Here is an 18,221-nt window from a genome sequence, read left to right as displayed (position 1 = left end):
TAGCAAAGTCTTTGCCAGAACTTTTTTAATATTTATATCTAGTGGAGAATTCTTCCCCTTGCAACAATACAGGATGAAAGCCTATGAAAGTTTACAAGAACTTAATGTTTTTATATGTGCATCATCAAAGGACATGTGATTGCTTATTTGCTAACATTAGCTAATGAATGTTAGCAAATGATAATATCAGGATAACTGTCAGCTCTCACTTTCAGTCAGATAATCAGATAGGATTCTGTAGAGGCAAAGAAATGGCTTGTCTACTCGTCGGATAGTGCATCTAATTGAACAACAACTGTCTTTCGTTTAAGAAACAAAAAATAAATCTGGTTAAAGCATGTAGGTGGCAGATTGGTGTGTGACATCACTTGAAAATAATGAACTGTTTTATGTGTAATGTTTTCTAACAGTCTCTCATTTGGGGCTCTGATATGGGGCTGTCGTGGGTTGATACCTGACAGAGAGCCATCCATTGCAATTTCTTATTCTTAATTCTTAATCAATATAATTTTCAATTTTTTTCAAGCTAGGAACCGCCAATTCTTTGGCCGATCCCAATTTTTAAGATGGTGATGATAGGTTGGTCAGTTTAACAAGACAGTTTAAAAGTAGTTTCCCGGCAGTTTAAATCACCTGTTTAAAATAGTAATGAGACTAGCAGGAGATAGCAATAACAATAGCCCTCAGGTATAAATCCAGGCTCAAATTGAAAAAAAAAAAAAAAAAACATGTTTTTTTTTTCTCAATTCAACAAGAGAAACTTTCTGATAGCAGGAGTGTTTTAATAATGGAATCTGAAGCAGAAAATTGCCTCCGCTAATCTGCACCAACTGCCTTGTCTGAATGAAAATTAGAGGTGAGCTCCTATTAGAAAAACATTAGCCGCCCCAGCTAGTCTGATTGCTAACTTTTGGGAAAAGAAACAAAACAATACTCCAATGGTTTTCAGCCTGTGACACTTTGCATAAATACGTGCAGAGTTGGTGGAGAGAGATTAGGCTCAAATCGTTAGAGTTTCTCATTATTTTTTGTCTCACCTGGCAGTGAATGGTTTTTATGAAGAGAGCTCAAGTTGTGCGCTGCTGCAAACCATAACATTGGGGAATAAAGCAATAAGAAGAAAAAGGGAAAGATCATGAAGGCATAGCAATTTATTATTCCCTCTGTGTCAGTGTCAGTGTTGTTTGTGTGTGTGTGTGTGTGAGCAGTTATTAATGTATGACAAGGATTTGGGCTTCTTTAAGGCAGCAGCCATGGTATTATACTTTTACTTTTAATATCACCCTGAGTGGCGGTGGAGAGAAGAGAGGATCAAAGATGTCATGGCTGGGGTGAGATCAAAAGGAATGACAGAGCATGCATCTTGCATTGTTGGAGTCTTTGTAAAGCTTTTATGATACTGCCATAAGGATAACTGTCACAAATATTACTTTCAGATTCACAGAAAATTAGCACTATGGATTTAGTTCAGGTCTGTCTGAGGAGTGCTATGATCATTTAGGTATAGTTAAATTAAGCACAACAGTATTTCCACTCTTAAATCCTTAGCTCACATTTGACTTCATGAAATTATTCAGAAACTTTGTTCAATTTAATCTCAACTCCACCAAAACCCTTACAAAGTCGCCGTCTAATATGGGAATAGCAATCCAAAATAACTACAAGTCGTGGACTGCTGACAGACAGAACCCCGCTCGTATCTCCACACACTGACAGCTGAAGTGTTGAACAGAGATAGGAATGCAGGAGAACAATTCGCACTCTGTTAGCCCGGCTGATTGATCCCCACCAAACTCACTTTGTGGGAATATAAGAGACAGAGATGGGTGGGGATAAGGAGAGTGTTTCATTAAAATAGGTGACATGCGGGAACAAGATAAGGGGTGCATGTGCGCGCGTGTTTGCGTGTGACATCTCATCACTGATAACTTTTCAATCAGGAGTCCTCGCGGTTGGACGACTCACTCCAATCGTGGGTGACGTGGGGTGACACATGCTCTTTGGACCGTTTCGCTGTTATCACCTTACATCGCTAGTCTTGTTTTTTTTATCATCAACAATTTCAATTCCAGTTTTGTGTCATTGCATTTGTAAAGTCCCTTCTCTTTAAAGAACTGACCTTTTCTTGAGAAAAAACTGCAGCCTCAAAAATTACAATGTCCAAGCACATAATCCAATCGTTACCTCTTACTCTGACTCTCTTGTTGAACCCTGTGTAACATAAATCTGATACATGTTACACACATGTTACATACATGTTTTGTATTCTACTTGATTTTAAATGTTGTTACTCTTGTGATGTCTCTTTGTGCAGCTTTACTAAGTGTGGTGCTGATGTCCTTGTCAACATAACAACTCACTAAATCAATGTGTTTGTTGTGTATGTTTCTGTTACATGCCTGAACAGGTGGGGTACACTGTAGCAAAATATCTAAGACTGTACAACATACATCTGTAGAACAACCTTCCTTTTGAGCCTCTCTACAATATAACCGTCAAAATAAACACGAAACACCAAAACAAACCAAAAAGTACACATCCATTGAAAGAACATTCCTACGCCAAAAGAAGTACATAAAGGTGAATAAAAACGACCTCATGACCACAGAGACTAGATCAAACAAGACAAGACATCATTTCCCTATCATAGCAACACTCTCATAAGCTGTTCTCACATATGCACTCCTTGAACATTTCAGGCAGGTTGACCCCTGTGATCCTGACTTGCTTGTTCAGACACGCACCTCACAGTGGAAGGCGATCCTAGTCTGACAGGAGGTGGTGTGTCTCAAGAGGCAGTACATGACGTGAAAAGCATGACGCAGCAACAGAGTCAGACACTATCATGACAAATGTAGCCATTATAACCAAGAACAGTATATCAGTGCTAGTGAAGATCGACATTTGCAACGTATCAACGAAAGAGCGGAGAAGAACATACTGGTCTGGCAAATAGAAAACATAATGATGCAGTTTCATTATATGAGCGTGCATCCTGTCTGTTGTTGTTTGCTGGTCGCAGGAAATAGACGTCATTAACCTCTCCGTCTCACTTGCAGAGAAGTTTCTCGATTTCACAAGGAAAATTTACTAGGAGGCTGGCAGTGATACCTTCAGCTTAAGTCGGAGTCCAAATGTCTCTTTTAGCATTCACACATGCAGCTCACCAATATACAAAGACAATGGGCTGATGATCATGACACACTAAATGTCAGAGTTTTTAAATGAGTACATTCTGTTCCATTTGAGAAAGATAAGTACAAACCCAAGACTTGCAAAATAAAATCCAGAGAACCAACCAGGTCTGATTATCGTGATTGTTAGTCTGTCCTTTGTTTGTGGCCTTGGTTATAAAGAAGTGGACCTTTGAAAACCACTAGCACTTAAACCAAGCCTTGAACGTTTACTGTAATGAATATAGAGTCTGATTGTTTTATAGAAATAATCGTTTCACACTAAAAACCTTCACCTACCTACTTTAACTACACAGACCAAATCTAATCAGTCTGTTATTGTTATCTTGTGCTGTAGTATTCATGTGTAGGTGTAGGTATTCATCCTGTTGAGGCATTAAAAAAGAGGAACACTAACACAGTAACCAAGGCGGTGTGTGAAAGTGAGCTGTCTGTCCTAATGTTCGAGTCTTTGTTGGACCACAGTGCAGACAGGTGTTGTCTCCAGTAATGACTCCTGCAGGAGTCTTCTTCTAACCCGTCTCTTTCACTAATTGGACAGTCTACCCACACACAGAATAAAATAGATATAACAAACCCACATGAATGGAGGCCTTCAACCACAAACTGTCAGCAGTTACTTCATGGAGAGTCCTCACACAGGCATCCACCTGAGGCTCACTTGGGTTCTGTCTTTGCTAACAATTTGAGGGTAACAAGGTTTTTTAAGAGGATTAATGGATTTTCTGATCTTAAAGTAAGCTCTGCTGCAATACTGTGGGTCTCTAAGGTGAGTTATTTTGAGGAAATATGGGTTTGATACCCTAAGGCAAGGCTAATGGATGAACTTAGTTGGGAAAAGCAAGCAGAAAATGGCACTAGATAACATTTTACCACTCACTTTTACCCCACCTGGGAATATATCAAGTGTGTGACCTGTCCAGTGAAAGAAAACAGAAGCAATTTCCCAGAAGTCTCCTGTCTTGTTGCCTTTATATCACCAAAGAACTTTCCTCGTGTGAGAGAGGCTTAAACTTGTACACTGTTTAAGGCTGCATGACCCTGGAATCACAGGAATCAGCTGTCAAATTAGAGGGCTATAACTCTAAACATACAGCTGTAGAATAACTAAAAGGGATCTCTTATAGTTGTACTTCTGGACACAAGACAAGAGCATGTTTTTGTTTATGTTGCTTTTTGAAAACTTAGAAGAAAATACTCATTTAGAAAAGAAGATGACAATTAATGAAGGCACAATGTTTTAACCATTGGCACAGAAATAAAAGAGAATGAGACTACAGATAAAAATAGTGTACCAATTAGACATGCATAGGCAGAACTGGAGACAGAGCCAGGTACAAGAATGGAAGGAAAAGATGAACTGTAGCTACATAAAGAGATGGACAGTATTGCAGCCCATCCACTGCTCCCCCTCCCTTCAACACTGGGTAAATAGAATAATTACTGGGTGGTCAGTGTAGTGTGAAATGACAGCGTGACCACAGCACAATGAAACGCTGCCCAAATGTAGACAGAACACGACGAGCACATGGCTTCCTGAATACAAAGTGTGCCTGAATGTGTAGCACAGATAGAAAAAGGAGTGAAAGTGTGTGTATTCAGTTTGTGTGTGTGTGTGTGTGTGTGTGTGTGTGTGTGTGTGTGTGTGTGTGTGTGTGTGTGCATGCGCTTAAAGAATAATGAGCAACACAACATTGTGGGACAAAATGCTCCTTTTTCTGCAAACTAGTGCAGCATTGATCTTTTAACCTCTTCCATGCAGCCTGGGACAAAAGCAAATCCATGCTAATGTAATCATTTGGACCAAATTTTGGACTTGAATTGTGTACTGTTAAATTCAATGGGCCAGGTGCATGAAGATAGCAGTGTTGTGGCTGAAGTGACTGCCCATCAGACAATGCAAAGCCAGCAAAAGACCAGACAGCGTTCATTTCTTCTTGTTGTTGAACAAAAGTAGCTACTATGAACCACATTTCAGACCTAAAAACACCACCTATACAGTATATATATTTTTACTTCTACGACTGCCATGTTTTTTTTCCTTCTTTTAATAAAATAGATGGAACCTAAACTGACTGAAGTCCTTGAACAGATTTGACTGTTTTCAACTTAAAGGCTTTCTATGTGATTTTTCACACTTAAATGTAGAAATCAAGTATATCCTCTGAAAATAACTCTGTGAGTCATGACTGTCTACAATGGGTGTAACACCGAGTCCCACTGTCTGTGATGTTTTCAGAGTTTTCAGAGTCCTATCTTCACTTTGTTTACATCGCCAGGACGGCCGGCTGACTCCTCCCCTCACGTATAAAAGTTGTTTAATTGAGGGACTAGAGAAAAGAAGAATAACATACTGTACTCACTGCTTAACTGTGTTTCTAGATCACGCTCATTTCAGGTAAATTTACAAGAAGATACGAGCATAATAAAGATCACTAGCATTAGCATGCTAACACAACAATGTGTTAGCATTGTTGATTTGGTTTCATGCTGGTGCTCAAGGGCGACATCTGCTGGATCAAAAAATCACATATAAAGCCTTTAAGCATAAGCACTTTTAGTTTTAAAGTAATAGCAAGAAGCAACATAAACTATTCAAGTAAACTACTCTGACACTGATTGAATTTCTTAAATTACCCAAAATATGTGGAAAAGACAGAAGTCAGATGTGAGAGATATTGTAGAGAGATACTTTACCATCAATTACCCCATTGTAGAGCTAACACTTTAACCTTCCACTGGACAATGAAGTTGTAAAATCTTTATATTTATGGACAAAGGTTTCTAATCAAGATTGATCAGATCATTTTTCAAAAATCTATCTATTTAATTCTGTGACCTATTCAGATGCATTTAACACTGCTGCCAACAGAGGGAACATAGGTGACTTCTACATCACTTGTTACTTTTACAGGTCTTTCTTAGAGGTGTTTCATTGTAAGTGACATTAAGGCTTTAAAGGTGAACAGTAACACATTAGATCAGTGGTAGCAAATTGAAGGATGTGTGTGTTAATGAAAACCAAAGGGTGATGAATGGAAATGTGAGAATAACAGTTAAAAATAAAAGATCAGAATTAATTTGCCATCCTATACATTTTTCTGATATATTGCTGGAAAAGGAAAAATGAATTGCTTTCTGACTTAAAAGGATTCTCTTTCCAAAAAAGGGCGGAGAAGGGTGTAGATATGGCCACAAATTGGGAAGGCCAACACAGCGTGGCAGTGCCATTGTGGCTGCAGCTGACACATTTTAACAGCATGTGAGGTCTCAACTCTGAAATCTCAGAAGAGAAACTCTGACTCTTGTGAAATCCTGCTATTCCTTTTTCCTACCTGCAGAATGAGGTTTTAAATTATAGTCTTGCCATATCTGTGAGGCTATTTGTAGCTAAAGATAAATAATATTGAGGTGTACTTCATTAAAAAGAGATGCTTTTTTTAAATTATAAGGAGAGCATGTTTTCATGCATATCTGTTCATAAAATCTAGTACCTATTCAAAGCTGAGACTTCAAACCAGCATGTTTTTTTGTCTTTCTGTGAGTGCTTGAGAGGACAAAGTGGAATAAAGAACAAAGACAATCACATATTTTGTTATTTTACTATTAAAAAAAGATTAGTCAAATGAAAGTAATAGAAATAAGTACGCAGTTATTGTTAGATATGTGTTGTTTACTTTATTTATTGGACTATATTAATTTTCTTAGAACTATTGCAAGTTAAGGTTAATTAAAATGAGATCCACTGTGGACATTAATTGTACTATTTAAAAACAGCAGTGGATGATAAAGATAGCAGCAATGCCTCAATAACTATATACAATAACTATAAACACATGTATTATTAGTGAAACATTTGATTTGGTAGACCAAAGTATCTAAACTCTCACACTGTAACAGATGTCTTTAGGATTTTATTCATCATAGATTTAAGATTTATATGAATCTGAGAATGTTCTGTTATAATACTATTATAATTGAGTCAAGAAGTGGTGATAGCTCATTAACACTCAGCTTCACCACTGTATGCTCGGAAAACAATATTCAGATCATCACAATCATGTGGATCATCCTGCAGGTCAGAGCTGCTTTCTCTCTGATATACACTCTGCTGAATGTTTGATTCTACTGTGAGGGCACTCACTCTTTCGACTCACTGCAATCAAGTGTGTGTGGCCCTGATTGGCTCTGTTTAAGCCCAGGTGTGGGGAGCTTTCATATACCCTGAGCTGACTCATTATCTCACCTTCAGAGGTAGTGAGAGGTTCTTGCTGTGGTTTCTCGAGTGGTGTGGTGTATATATAAACACAAACTCAGAACTTTGTGTGTATTTGATGTCAATTGCCTGTTTCCCAGCGATAACTTGGGGTGCTGGAGAGTTGGTTGTGACTCCGGCCTTTTTGGTTATCAAAGGTCACCCGGGCTGCCTTTGCCTTTCATTTGCAGTGGTTTGTGAATCATTTTCAGTGCATTATTCCATTTAGGATGCCTGTTGTGGCTATATACAGTTTTGTTGTTTTTTTCCGCCCTTTCTAATCTATCGCCATTGCAATTTTGTGGTTATCCTTTGAGACACCAATGGAACACAGCACCTGGGTCCCAAGCCCCCCCCCCCCTTTCCTGACAAATACTGCACACAATGCCTGACTTTCACTTGCTATAGATGTGCAGGGTTAGAAAGAAAGTTAACGAATAGATCATTATCAAGCAAACTGCCTTAGCCTATGATAGGCTTGTAAAACATAATGCAGGAATGAAAAAAACATTGTAATAAGTATACTGAATGGTTCATTCCACAGAAAATGGTGTTGCAAAGCTCATTCAAAGTACTTACCGGATGTGAGCCTCAGCTGTAGTAGCTGCTTGGTTGAACTGTTCAGTCGTCTGCTCGTAGTTGTCAAAGTTCTGCAGACACAGAGACCGCGAGAGAAAGTACAATGAGAATCAATTCAGGGATATTCTACCCTATTAAATAAATTCCAATTCACCATGAACTGGATGCTCAGACCAGACACATGATGCTTTTGAGGATTTAGAAAACATGCACCCCGGCTTTTAACTTTCAACAATTTTCACATCAAATTCATTTAGAAGATAAAGCCTAAGAGCTTGCTATAATTCAAATGTATTTATTTAAGCCTCAGTTCCAGCACAAATAAGCCAATAATGATGAGCAAAATGAATGAAGGCCTACTGAAAAAGCCACATTTGTTAATTTAGCAACCTTTAAATTTTGCAGAAGTGCTTACAAATTTGAATGCTAATGGCCTCTTAGTGTTCACTAATGTTGTTTTTTTTCATGTGAGAAAGAGTGGCATTTAAACAGAAATAATTATACAGATGGAGCTGTGCAAAGTTACACAACACCTTTCTACTGAAGTAATCAGTGATCACAGTGTTAACTACTCTGCATTAAGGTCAGAGCAGCTCACAAGGGGACAAGGAAGAGGTAAAGATTGCATGTAGTTTTAGAGAAGCCACAATGCACAATGCATTTAAAAAAGATCCCAATTTTTAGACAAAAAATAAATCCCCAAACAGGCTTTGGATCAGAGCACATTGAATTCAGTTTGACTAGAATGCCCAATCACAAAGAAAATCTCTCTCACTGTACCACCCTCCCTAACACATTCACTGGGCAGTAATCACCATTTTAAACCAATAACAGCAGTGCTCACGCTTTTACTTAATTATTCCCTATATTCCCAATAGATGAGGTGATAGGAGAGGAAGATAATTGCAGTGACTGAGCGAGGAAAGAGATGGGATCAAACACAACCCCCCCCCACACACACACACACACACACACACACACACACACACACACACACACACACACACACACACACACACACACACACACACACACACACACACACACACACACACACACAATCCCTAGCACTCTACTCCTACAGTGCCCCCAAGTCATTTTCATATCTCATTATTTCACACTGATCCTAAGACATGCTTCTCCTGATCTCAATGTCTGGTGTTGGAAAAGACTCAAGTAGAGTAGGGAGCATCTTTTTCCTTAATCCTGCTAGTATGCACTACAATGTAAAAATTGGTTCCTAATCTTTTTTCTTCCCTGTATTAAGAAGAAAAACAGCATAATTTAGTTATCAGCATGATATAAAGTAAAAGAGAACATGTTGCTCTAATTAGTTACTCATACCAATTACCAATAGTTGTGTTGAAGTATCACGCAGACAATTTCTGTTAAAGCATCACATAAACTACTGCCATTCACTGAAGAAATGTACCAGTTTATGTCAAGAGAAGTTATTTCTGCTAGTGCACTAACAACCTATAATGAATTTATCTCAATCAAATTCTGCTTTTGAAGTTTTTATTGGTATAGTTGCTTTTTAAACTGACACCAATGGTCTGTTTAGGATGTATTTGACAATGGGGAAATGTTAAACTTCCTGAGGTACAGGTCTTATTCCTGCCAGTTGTGTTACCTGGCAGTGTTATACTGGATTTCCCAGGGACAGGATTCAGGATTAGACTCCTGTTGCTGTTAAGTCTCCCCATTGCTAATCCATGGACAAGTCTTAAATGCCACATCCTGACAGGGCGGTAACTGCGGCTCCAAAGCAAGTCGGGTATACTTCATCGCAGCGTTATGTACTTTTAGCATACATAAAAGTACACTTGATCGGTTAGTTTTGTCAAACATTTTAGTATTCAGCCTTCATTCAAAAGGGCTAGAAAACGGATCCCTGGATTCATAAACATTTGCAAGATAGAAGTCCCACTTTTTGATAGAAGAGAGTTAGCTAATACTTTGGCAGCCGCCCTGGGAATGTGTGGTTAAAGGTTAGCTGCATGTTAGCGAGTGAGCCTTCAGCCTGAAGTCAAAGGCTCAGTGGGTAAACTCAACAGAGAAAGGCTGAGTTGAAACTTGAAAGTCTGGGATTGCCTGGTGTGATATCCAGTGTTTGAGCCAAGATAAAAGGCTCCACTGGGGTTTAAACTCATGAACGCCTCAGATTATGCAGGACAGAGAGAGTAGGAAACAAGCAAGGGAGGCAGCAAGCAGATGACTGGTAAAGAGAACTTCTCAGTGATGATTGGTGTATCATGCCAAGGCTCTAACTTAAAGGTTTGGAGGGGTTAGACGTTGGATGTTTCAATGCCTCACACATGGAAGAAGTGAACATATTTCACAATGTTGACAGTGTGGAAGCAATACTTTTATTATAATATTTGATTCATTATTTTCCTGTTTGAATCCTACCAAGGCATAGAGAGTAGCCTACAGGAACATTGTGCCTGATCTAAATTGACCCAAACGTCTCCTCCTCTCATACAAACTAACAGTCAAACAACAGTATGTCTTTATCCATGGATATTAACCAACATTTTTAGCTTTTTTGTTATGGAAGGGATGTCATAACAAATTTTAGAAATAAGCACCTGCCCCTATCATGAGGGTTACGTTTAAGTTAGCTGTGAAAGATAATTCCCCCTTGTATCCATGGTGTATAGGTTAGTGTTACATTGAAGGAATTCTTACATTAAGATCCGTCAGGGCTTCTGAATGACTACTGTCAGGTACCAGTGTCTCTGTGTTTGAATATATAAAGTTGTCTTATTGAATTAAGAGAGGAAGACAAAAAAGATGGAGAGTTCAGTTAAGATGTTTAGTTGCCTGTCAAAGTGGCAGGTTAGAAAATAATATATTTCAGACCCTTGATACAACTATCATGTCTGTGGTCTTGGAAATAGAAAAAGGGCAAGGAGACAAAACAGAGGAGAGAAAGTGCAGAAGTAGTGTTTGGAATGAATCGCAGGTACAGCTTATCCAGTCGTAATGCTGGGGGACACCTGGCTGTGTTGATTTTTGTGTGAATCAACATGTTTTTTTTGTGTCAGTTGAAAGAGCAGACCCAGAGCAGCAGCCCCAGCTCAGCTGACACCAGAGAAGTGGCAGTACTATCACTGGCACACACTCTCTGAGCTTTTCCCAGTCGTTTGCACCCATGGGGACAAAAGCCCAATGTGGAGAAACAGGAAAGGGGGGATGATAACCCTCAGCGGGGTGTGGGGGGTGGGGAATAGGTTTTGGAACCACTCGTGGAGGGGATTAGTATGGATGTGTGTGTGTGTGTGTGTGTGTGTGTGTGTGTGTGTGCGTGAGCTTGCATACATGCAGGTGTGTGACTAAATCTGTGTTTGTACGTGAACGCTTGTGTTGGATGATCCTTACATGCACACTCGTCTGAACACCCTCCAGCAGCTGAGGATTGAGATGGGCTGATGTCAGGATTTTGAGGGGTGTCGCGGGTTGGGGTGGGGTGGGGGTAGGGGTGTTTCATGCTCCACACTTGGATGAAGGCGGATTAATTTTTCGGGGGGGGGGGGGATTAAAAGAGGTGAATTTAAAACTGAGACTTGTTTACAGAGTCACAGGGTATGTTGCCACAGGGAGACAGATTTACTCCACCTGTACGCTGGGAAGAGATTAAGGAGGCATCCACAAATAAACCAGAGAGAGAGAGGGAAGGAGAGAGAGAGAGAGAGAGAGAGAGAGAGAGAGAGAGAGAGAGAGAGAGAGAGTACCAGTATGTTTAGGGGTGTTGTCTTTTTGCTGGAAACAGAGGGGAAATGCAAAGTTGTTCACTGGCTTGGTTATTCTATCATAATTACTTCTGAAGTGACAGCATACACACAAATCTGTCACACAACCCTCCCAAAATCACACAAACACACACACATATGTTGCAGGCTTTTTCCTCATGTGTCAGTAGTGGACTCAAAGAGCATCATCAGCCTTTGGACAAATACGATTGTCTGTTATCGTCATTCATCCCTTAGGCAAACTGGACACCAGTGTGTTTGTTTTCATACAGGTAATCAACCTCACTCACACACATACACACACACACCTACGCACAATTATCAGCCTACTATAAAGGGCTGCTACTAAGCCAGAGTAAAATGTTGATTCAGAAGAAGATCACACACCAATTACCTGTGGATTCTACTTCTAATCTGTCTGCTTTTTCCTTTGGCTTAAATCTCTGCCTCAGATCATTAACACATGCAAACAGTGTAATAGCTAGTGTATGAGGGAGTGCTTGTGCTATTGAAGATTTTGTACGCAACAGCAATACAGAAGTGAGAAAACAGAACCCTCTTATGGGATTATCATATAAGTATAAAATCGTAGCCTGGTATTCACACTCCCAAAGGTATTAATCACCTTTAAATGTGAGCGTCATATTAACTGGATTGAATATGAGGCTGATGGTGAAGGATGTCTCACTGAGCAATGTACAGATGTCTTCACATGCCTGGATCATCATTTATGTGAAAAGTGAGACATATTACCACTTCAAGTCGGGTTTTGCATTTATATATATATGACCTGTGTCAGTCACAATTCAACTTTTTTAAGTGGCAATTTATTTCACCCAACTGGCATTAGCCACAGGTAAAAGAGATTGAAAGGAAGAAGAAATGGGCAGGGTAAAGGAACTGCTTAATGCACAGTCCATATAGCCTCTTTATCTCTCGCTCTCAGTCCCCCTCTTTCTCACTTCCTCATCCGCATGCAGGTCAGCCGCGAGCAAGTGAGGGGTGAATAGAAGCGATAGAAAAGGCGAATGCTGCGGCAGGCGGGGGAACGATAGAGCATCCTCCACTCTTCTGCCAATCAGTCTCTTCAGTCAAGCATTGAGGTGTGTGCTGCTTGCCACACGGCGTGCAGGGGCCCTTCTATTTAACTTGGCTATGTAAAAGGTTTTCTCAGAGGCCTTAAGGAGGCGAGCACCGTGGACTAGATAAGGTCCCCCTGATGGGTGCTGCCAGGCGGAGGGGGTCTATTGAATACTGAATGGAGAGTTCTGGGTGTGGTGGGGTAGACACAGGAGGTATGTGCGATTACTCTTCCAGTTACATCACTTGAATATGTTTTTGGTTTTCAGCAATGTTAAGGTGCCCTTAAAAATAACATAAATATTTGTTCATGATATTTTTGTATCTTTCTACCTAGGATTTTCTATTCTTTCATTTTCTTTATTTTCAATCTGCCGTCTTTACTATTTACACCACTTCTTTATTCTTTTGTCCATCCCAAAGAGCACAAATCCTTTTTCAGGGTCTATCACACTGAGGGTACTAACCTTGCTTGCGGCAAAGTCTTTTAACAAATCTACTCAGGTTTACTTCATAGGCAAGGAACAGATATGCCTGTGGCTTTTACCGAGTACAAAATATCAACAGTCAACTAGTGCTAAGGTCAAGGGAATACGGGACATCATTTCTTAAAAGCGTCTTAATAAAGGTACATACTGTACAGGTGATGTGAAAAGCAGAGTACATTTTGATTAATCTACTGAAGATTTCAGAGACACAGTGCTGTGAAAGCTCTTAAGAGTGCTGGTTTATCAACAACACATTGTGACTCTCATCTGCCTGCTGAATGTACAATTTAATACAGGTATGTGGACCTGACATTTCCAAGATAAAAAGAGAGCCTGGTGTCCCAGAGATATTTTAGTCCCTAAGGAGAGTAAATAACATGTCATTTAAGACCATATTTCTGATGTTTAAAGCCTAGTTTTTTTATGAGAGCATACAGGACATTGTATCTAGTGAAGTCTCCTTACCTACAATCCTACTCCCTAAACTGTTCAAACAAAGAGGATGAATTGATGAAAAAAATGCTCTTTCATTTACTTCAATGAGACAATGCTAGCACTTCTGTAGTTGCACTAACATGGTCTCAGAATGTGGTTCAACTCTAAGTGGTCATCTTAATGGTAAGCATGTAACGAGTGAGGAAATGGTCCTTACCTTTTTCTCCAGTGTTGCTAGTTGCTCTTTATAGAAGCTGGAAATGCTGGCCAGTTCCTTCTCCTTCCTCTCCAACTGTTTAGACTGACACAGGGATAGAAAGGGAATAATAAATGAAAAAGAGGGCAATACAGAAGAAGGAAAATAAATAGAAATTAAAGAAGGACTGCATTCGTTTCAGAAAATGTAAACCCAATTGTTGTTCTAGTTCTTTTTTACGGACACAAGAGCATGGGTTTAAATGACTTGACACTGATCTCACCTGACAAGTGTTTAGCTCTTTATGAAACAAAATGAAATGAATACTCATGCATCTTTATGACCTATAAAAGCAAACAAAAGTGATAACTTTGATATGGTCAAAAAAACACTGAAACCACTGCCATGGGGTTAGGTGTCAAATGAGGATATTAACAGCACGCTACAGAAACAAACATCTTTTACATTTCCCATGGGAAAAGTTCTTGATGATTGATTCATTTGATTTTTTTAAAGTAAGCTGGATAAGATGTTTTGTTCAAAAACACTACACACATGTACAGGACAAAACCAAAGAAATAGAAGTGCCACTTTGTCCACAAGGGGCACTAAAACTAACTGCCTTGTTAATAATGAGGATAAAGCCAGTATTAATCCAGTTATGAATATAAATTGTAATTAGCCTTTCATTTTATTGAAAAGGTTAAGGGTCATGTGCTAAGTGAATCCAATATTTGTTTGTAAGAAACATGGGATATGGGGCAGAGACTAGGTAAGGACTAAGGGGAGGACAAGGCAACATGTTGCTTTGATTGCAGAACAGGCCTATAAATAAGATCATTAAAAATACAGCCAAGGAGACAAAACTGACAACACATCTTAACTATGATATTAAATATAATTTAAGTATCAATGAACCCTCATATTTCAGTTAAAAAGAAAATCCATCACTAAGTAAGTATGACCACTCTACCACTATAAATCACCACTTTAATGGATATCATTTTGTATTGGGACATATTAGCTTCATTTCAGCATTTTGTGCCCTATCAGTCATTTTACACGACTGTAATATCGTGATGGCAGCAAACAATAGAGCTTCTGTATCAGCTGAAACACAGCCACTTGTGTTAATTACATCACAGAAGAGACATTTACATTTGGCTGAAATCACATATTTTCTACAACACAACATCACTGAGCTCCTGCCTCTGGAAACAGATCACTGTTGCAAATATTTCAAGAAAACAGAGCACTAATGATTATATCCTCCTATGCAGTGTGGTTAAAATATCAGTAGTAGTTTTATCATTTTTGAATCATTACTTTAAAATGTCTAACTTTTAATTATTCTACTGACACATCCACCACTCTATGAAAACTTCACAAATCAGATTCTTTCTTTTTTATTAAGGTTTATTCCTGGGCTTTTTATGTTTTCATTTTAGAGACAGGCAATGGATAGAGTCAGAAATCAGGGAGAGAGAGAGTGGGAAATGACTTGCAGGAAAAGAGCCACAGGTTGGATTTGAACCTGGGCCACCCGCTTGGAGGATTTTGGCCTCCGTACATGGCGCACACACTTTAACCACTAGGCTACTGGCGCCCCCAAATCTCTGATTGTTGATGTATTTATGGAGGGTAAACAAAGTAAATCATGAAAGACTGGCATTAAAATGACTTACAAAACTAATCAGCTGGCATGTGACTGGCACAGCGACACAGCAGGGGCTGACATGGCGATGTTGGTGTTAGGATGAGGTGAAACACTTTAATATGCCCGCTGAGCCAAGCTTTGACAGGCAGATAGATGGTAGATTGGCTGTAGGAAGAGCCATAGTTTGGGCCATGGCCACAGCAGCATGCAAGCAGAGGAAGATAGGAGGCAGACGTCAAAAAGATACACTGTGAAAACAAGTTGCCAGGAGTAAAAAAAATACTTTTTTTTAATGCACATGTGCAAGGATTTTTAGATAAAAGAGTCACTGACAAACCACAGTTTTTAGTACCACTGAATTCACAGTGCTTCAACAGTAATATGCCATTTCAAAAGGTGGAATAAAACGGGATACGTACTCACAAACACAATAGATAGAAGCAGAAAAAGCATAATGAAGAGGTTTAAAGCAAATGTCACACAGACAGTTAATAAAAAAAGAAGATGTTAATGATTTACAAAAGAAAAAAAGATAGCAATGTAGGAACGTCTGTGTAGTATGCCAACAAGGCAACTGAACTATGATCTCTCACCATGTCACCAGCTTCATGTTTTTATCAAATGCTTTTCTAACCCATCTCATTTCAGATTACGGACAATCAAAAAGCAACATCATAGCAATAAAACATGGTGCGGTTTGGTGTGGTTTCTTAATATGAAGAATAGCAAATTAATCTTCAGAAAACATACTATAAACCATAAAGTTGTCAAAACAATCAATACTTTTCAATACCATGTTTAAAAAAAAATCTATTTTAATGATCGATAATTATGGAAAAGCATTTGAAAAACTACAGATACTTCAATCATAGTTCAACCAAAAGCAATGCGTTATGGAACAGAAATGCTGTTAACAAATTCATGCAATTTAGAAAGTGTGCCGGAGGTTGTCTGCAATTTTTGGTAATTAAAAAAAAAACCATTAAAATAAATATGGGAGCCTCTAAATTTTGTTTTTATTGCTGTGGTAACCAACAAGGTTGTTTTTTTACTAGTACAATATGGAAGTTTGCAATTCTGGTATCATGACAACCCTAATACCTCATACTGGATTCAAATACACTGATTTGTACTAATTCGAGCTGAACTGAAATGCAGTGAACTGAACCGAGGAACAAAAAACAACTTGCAGCTCGGTTTAGATCTCAGTGTTTACAGTGCATCTGTCAGAAGTTTGGTTATGCTGTGGTGAGTATGTGGTGGATCAAAGAAGAAGCTCAGCAGCTGTACAAACTGAATCACATATTTTGACTAAAATGCACAAAAGGATGGGCAGCATGCACACTGTGAACAGAGGGTGCTTCAGTTCTCTCTAGAATGCACACATTTGTTCGGAGGAAGTTTACATATGTGTGACTGCATTTTAAAGTGAATATTTAACAACGCTCAGGCACTCACAAACACATGTTGTTTCTTGCCCATAAGGTTAATGAGTGAAGCTACAAGCTGGGGGAACATGATATGGTGCATGAACACAATGAAGCTGGCTGACAAGAAAAGGCAGCAATAGGGCATGGATTTATGTAGCACTGAAAGTGTGTATCATGGACATACGCACAGACACACACATTCAGTGTAATGCCATGGTGTAATTTTGAGTTGTGCATTACTGAGGGTGATATAGATCAGATGGAGTACCAGCATCATCCCTGGATGATCTTCTTTGCTCTGAGCTGATATGGTGAACACAGGTGTGCAGATACACACACGTGTACTTACACACAGACATCACATTACATCTATTGTAATCCAATTTAATCTTATCCTAACTTAACAGGCACATGCATCCCAAAAGACCACATCTGCAAATCCCTAGACTGTGCTCACTGCACTTTTTCTTTTCCGCAGCGTCTGTTTGATGCTTAAGGGCTGTGTGTGTAGGATTGTAGGTTTGTGTGTAAAATCACCTCTGCTAGCAGCGCAGATGATGTGTAATTTTCTAGCTGAATACCTCCCAAAGTGTTGTTGTGTGGAATGTTGGCGGCGGCACACTCACAGCCTCGCTTTAACGCACAATGAAAACATGACATTTGAATAGAGGAGAGAGAGAGAGAGAGAAAATAAAAAGAGAAAGGACGAGGTAGAGAGAAAGAGCAAGAAAAAAAAATGAAAAGCATTAGAAGTGTTGCTTACCCAGGAATCCAAATCTGCTGGCTAGGAGAGAGTCAAGGAACAGAGGGTTAGTGAGATGGCAGAGGGTGTTAGGTACGTGCAAGATGTGTAGAAACAATTGATATGTGATAGAGCGAAAGAGGAGAAGGAAGTAGCAAGATTCAGGTGGATAATAAGAGACTATTCAAAATGGCCGTGCAAAATAATGTGGATTCCCCATACCATATCGATTTCCCCACCCTCTACATCAATACATTAAATGGATTAGAATGTCCTTGAGTTTCCCTTAAATTCCTGGAATCAAAAAACCTCTGTGTCCCTGAAGATGCTGTTAGTTGCAGCTTGTAGGCTTGTTCCTGGACCCTAAAGCTGTCACGAGCAAGAGAGAGAGAGGAGCAGTGGGTAGAGCG

General features: G+C 39.3%; 1 protein-coding gene across 2 annotated transcripts in view; it reads right to left on the bottom strand.

Moving 5' to 3' along the window:
• Positions 1 to 18,221, bottom strand: part of LOC109993795 (MICOS complex subunit mic25a) — a 60,973-nt gene that overhangs the window by 21,745 nt on the left and 21,007 nt on the right. The window contains exons 5-7 of one of the 2 annotated variants that reach the window (XM_020646873.3): positions 17,833 to 17,853; positions 14,004 to 14,087; positions 8,029 to 8,099 (exon numbers count right to left, since the gene is read on the bottom strand). In XM_020646873.3, coding sequence (XP_020502529.2) covers positions 8,029 to 8,099; positions 14,004 to 14,087; positions 17,833 to 17,853 — 176 coding nt within the window. The remainder of the gene's footprint in view (positions 1 to 8,028; positions 8,100 to 14,003; positions 14,088 to 17,832; positions 17,854 to 18,221) is intronic. The other variant, XM_020646874.3, reaches the window with a different exon arrangement.

The sequence above is a fragment of the Labrus bergylta genome, chromosome 5, assembly GCF_963930695.1.
Source record: "Labrus bergylta chromosome 5, fLabBer1.1, whole genome shotgun sequence".
Classification (NCBI taxonomy): Eukaryota; Metazoa; Chordata; class Actinopteri; order Labriformes; family Labridae; genus Labrus; species Labrus bergylta.
Note: the sequence above shows the minus strand (reverse complement) of the source record. Positions and strands in the feature narration are given on the sequence as shown.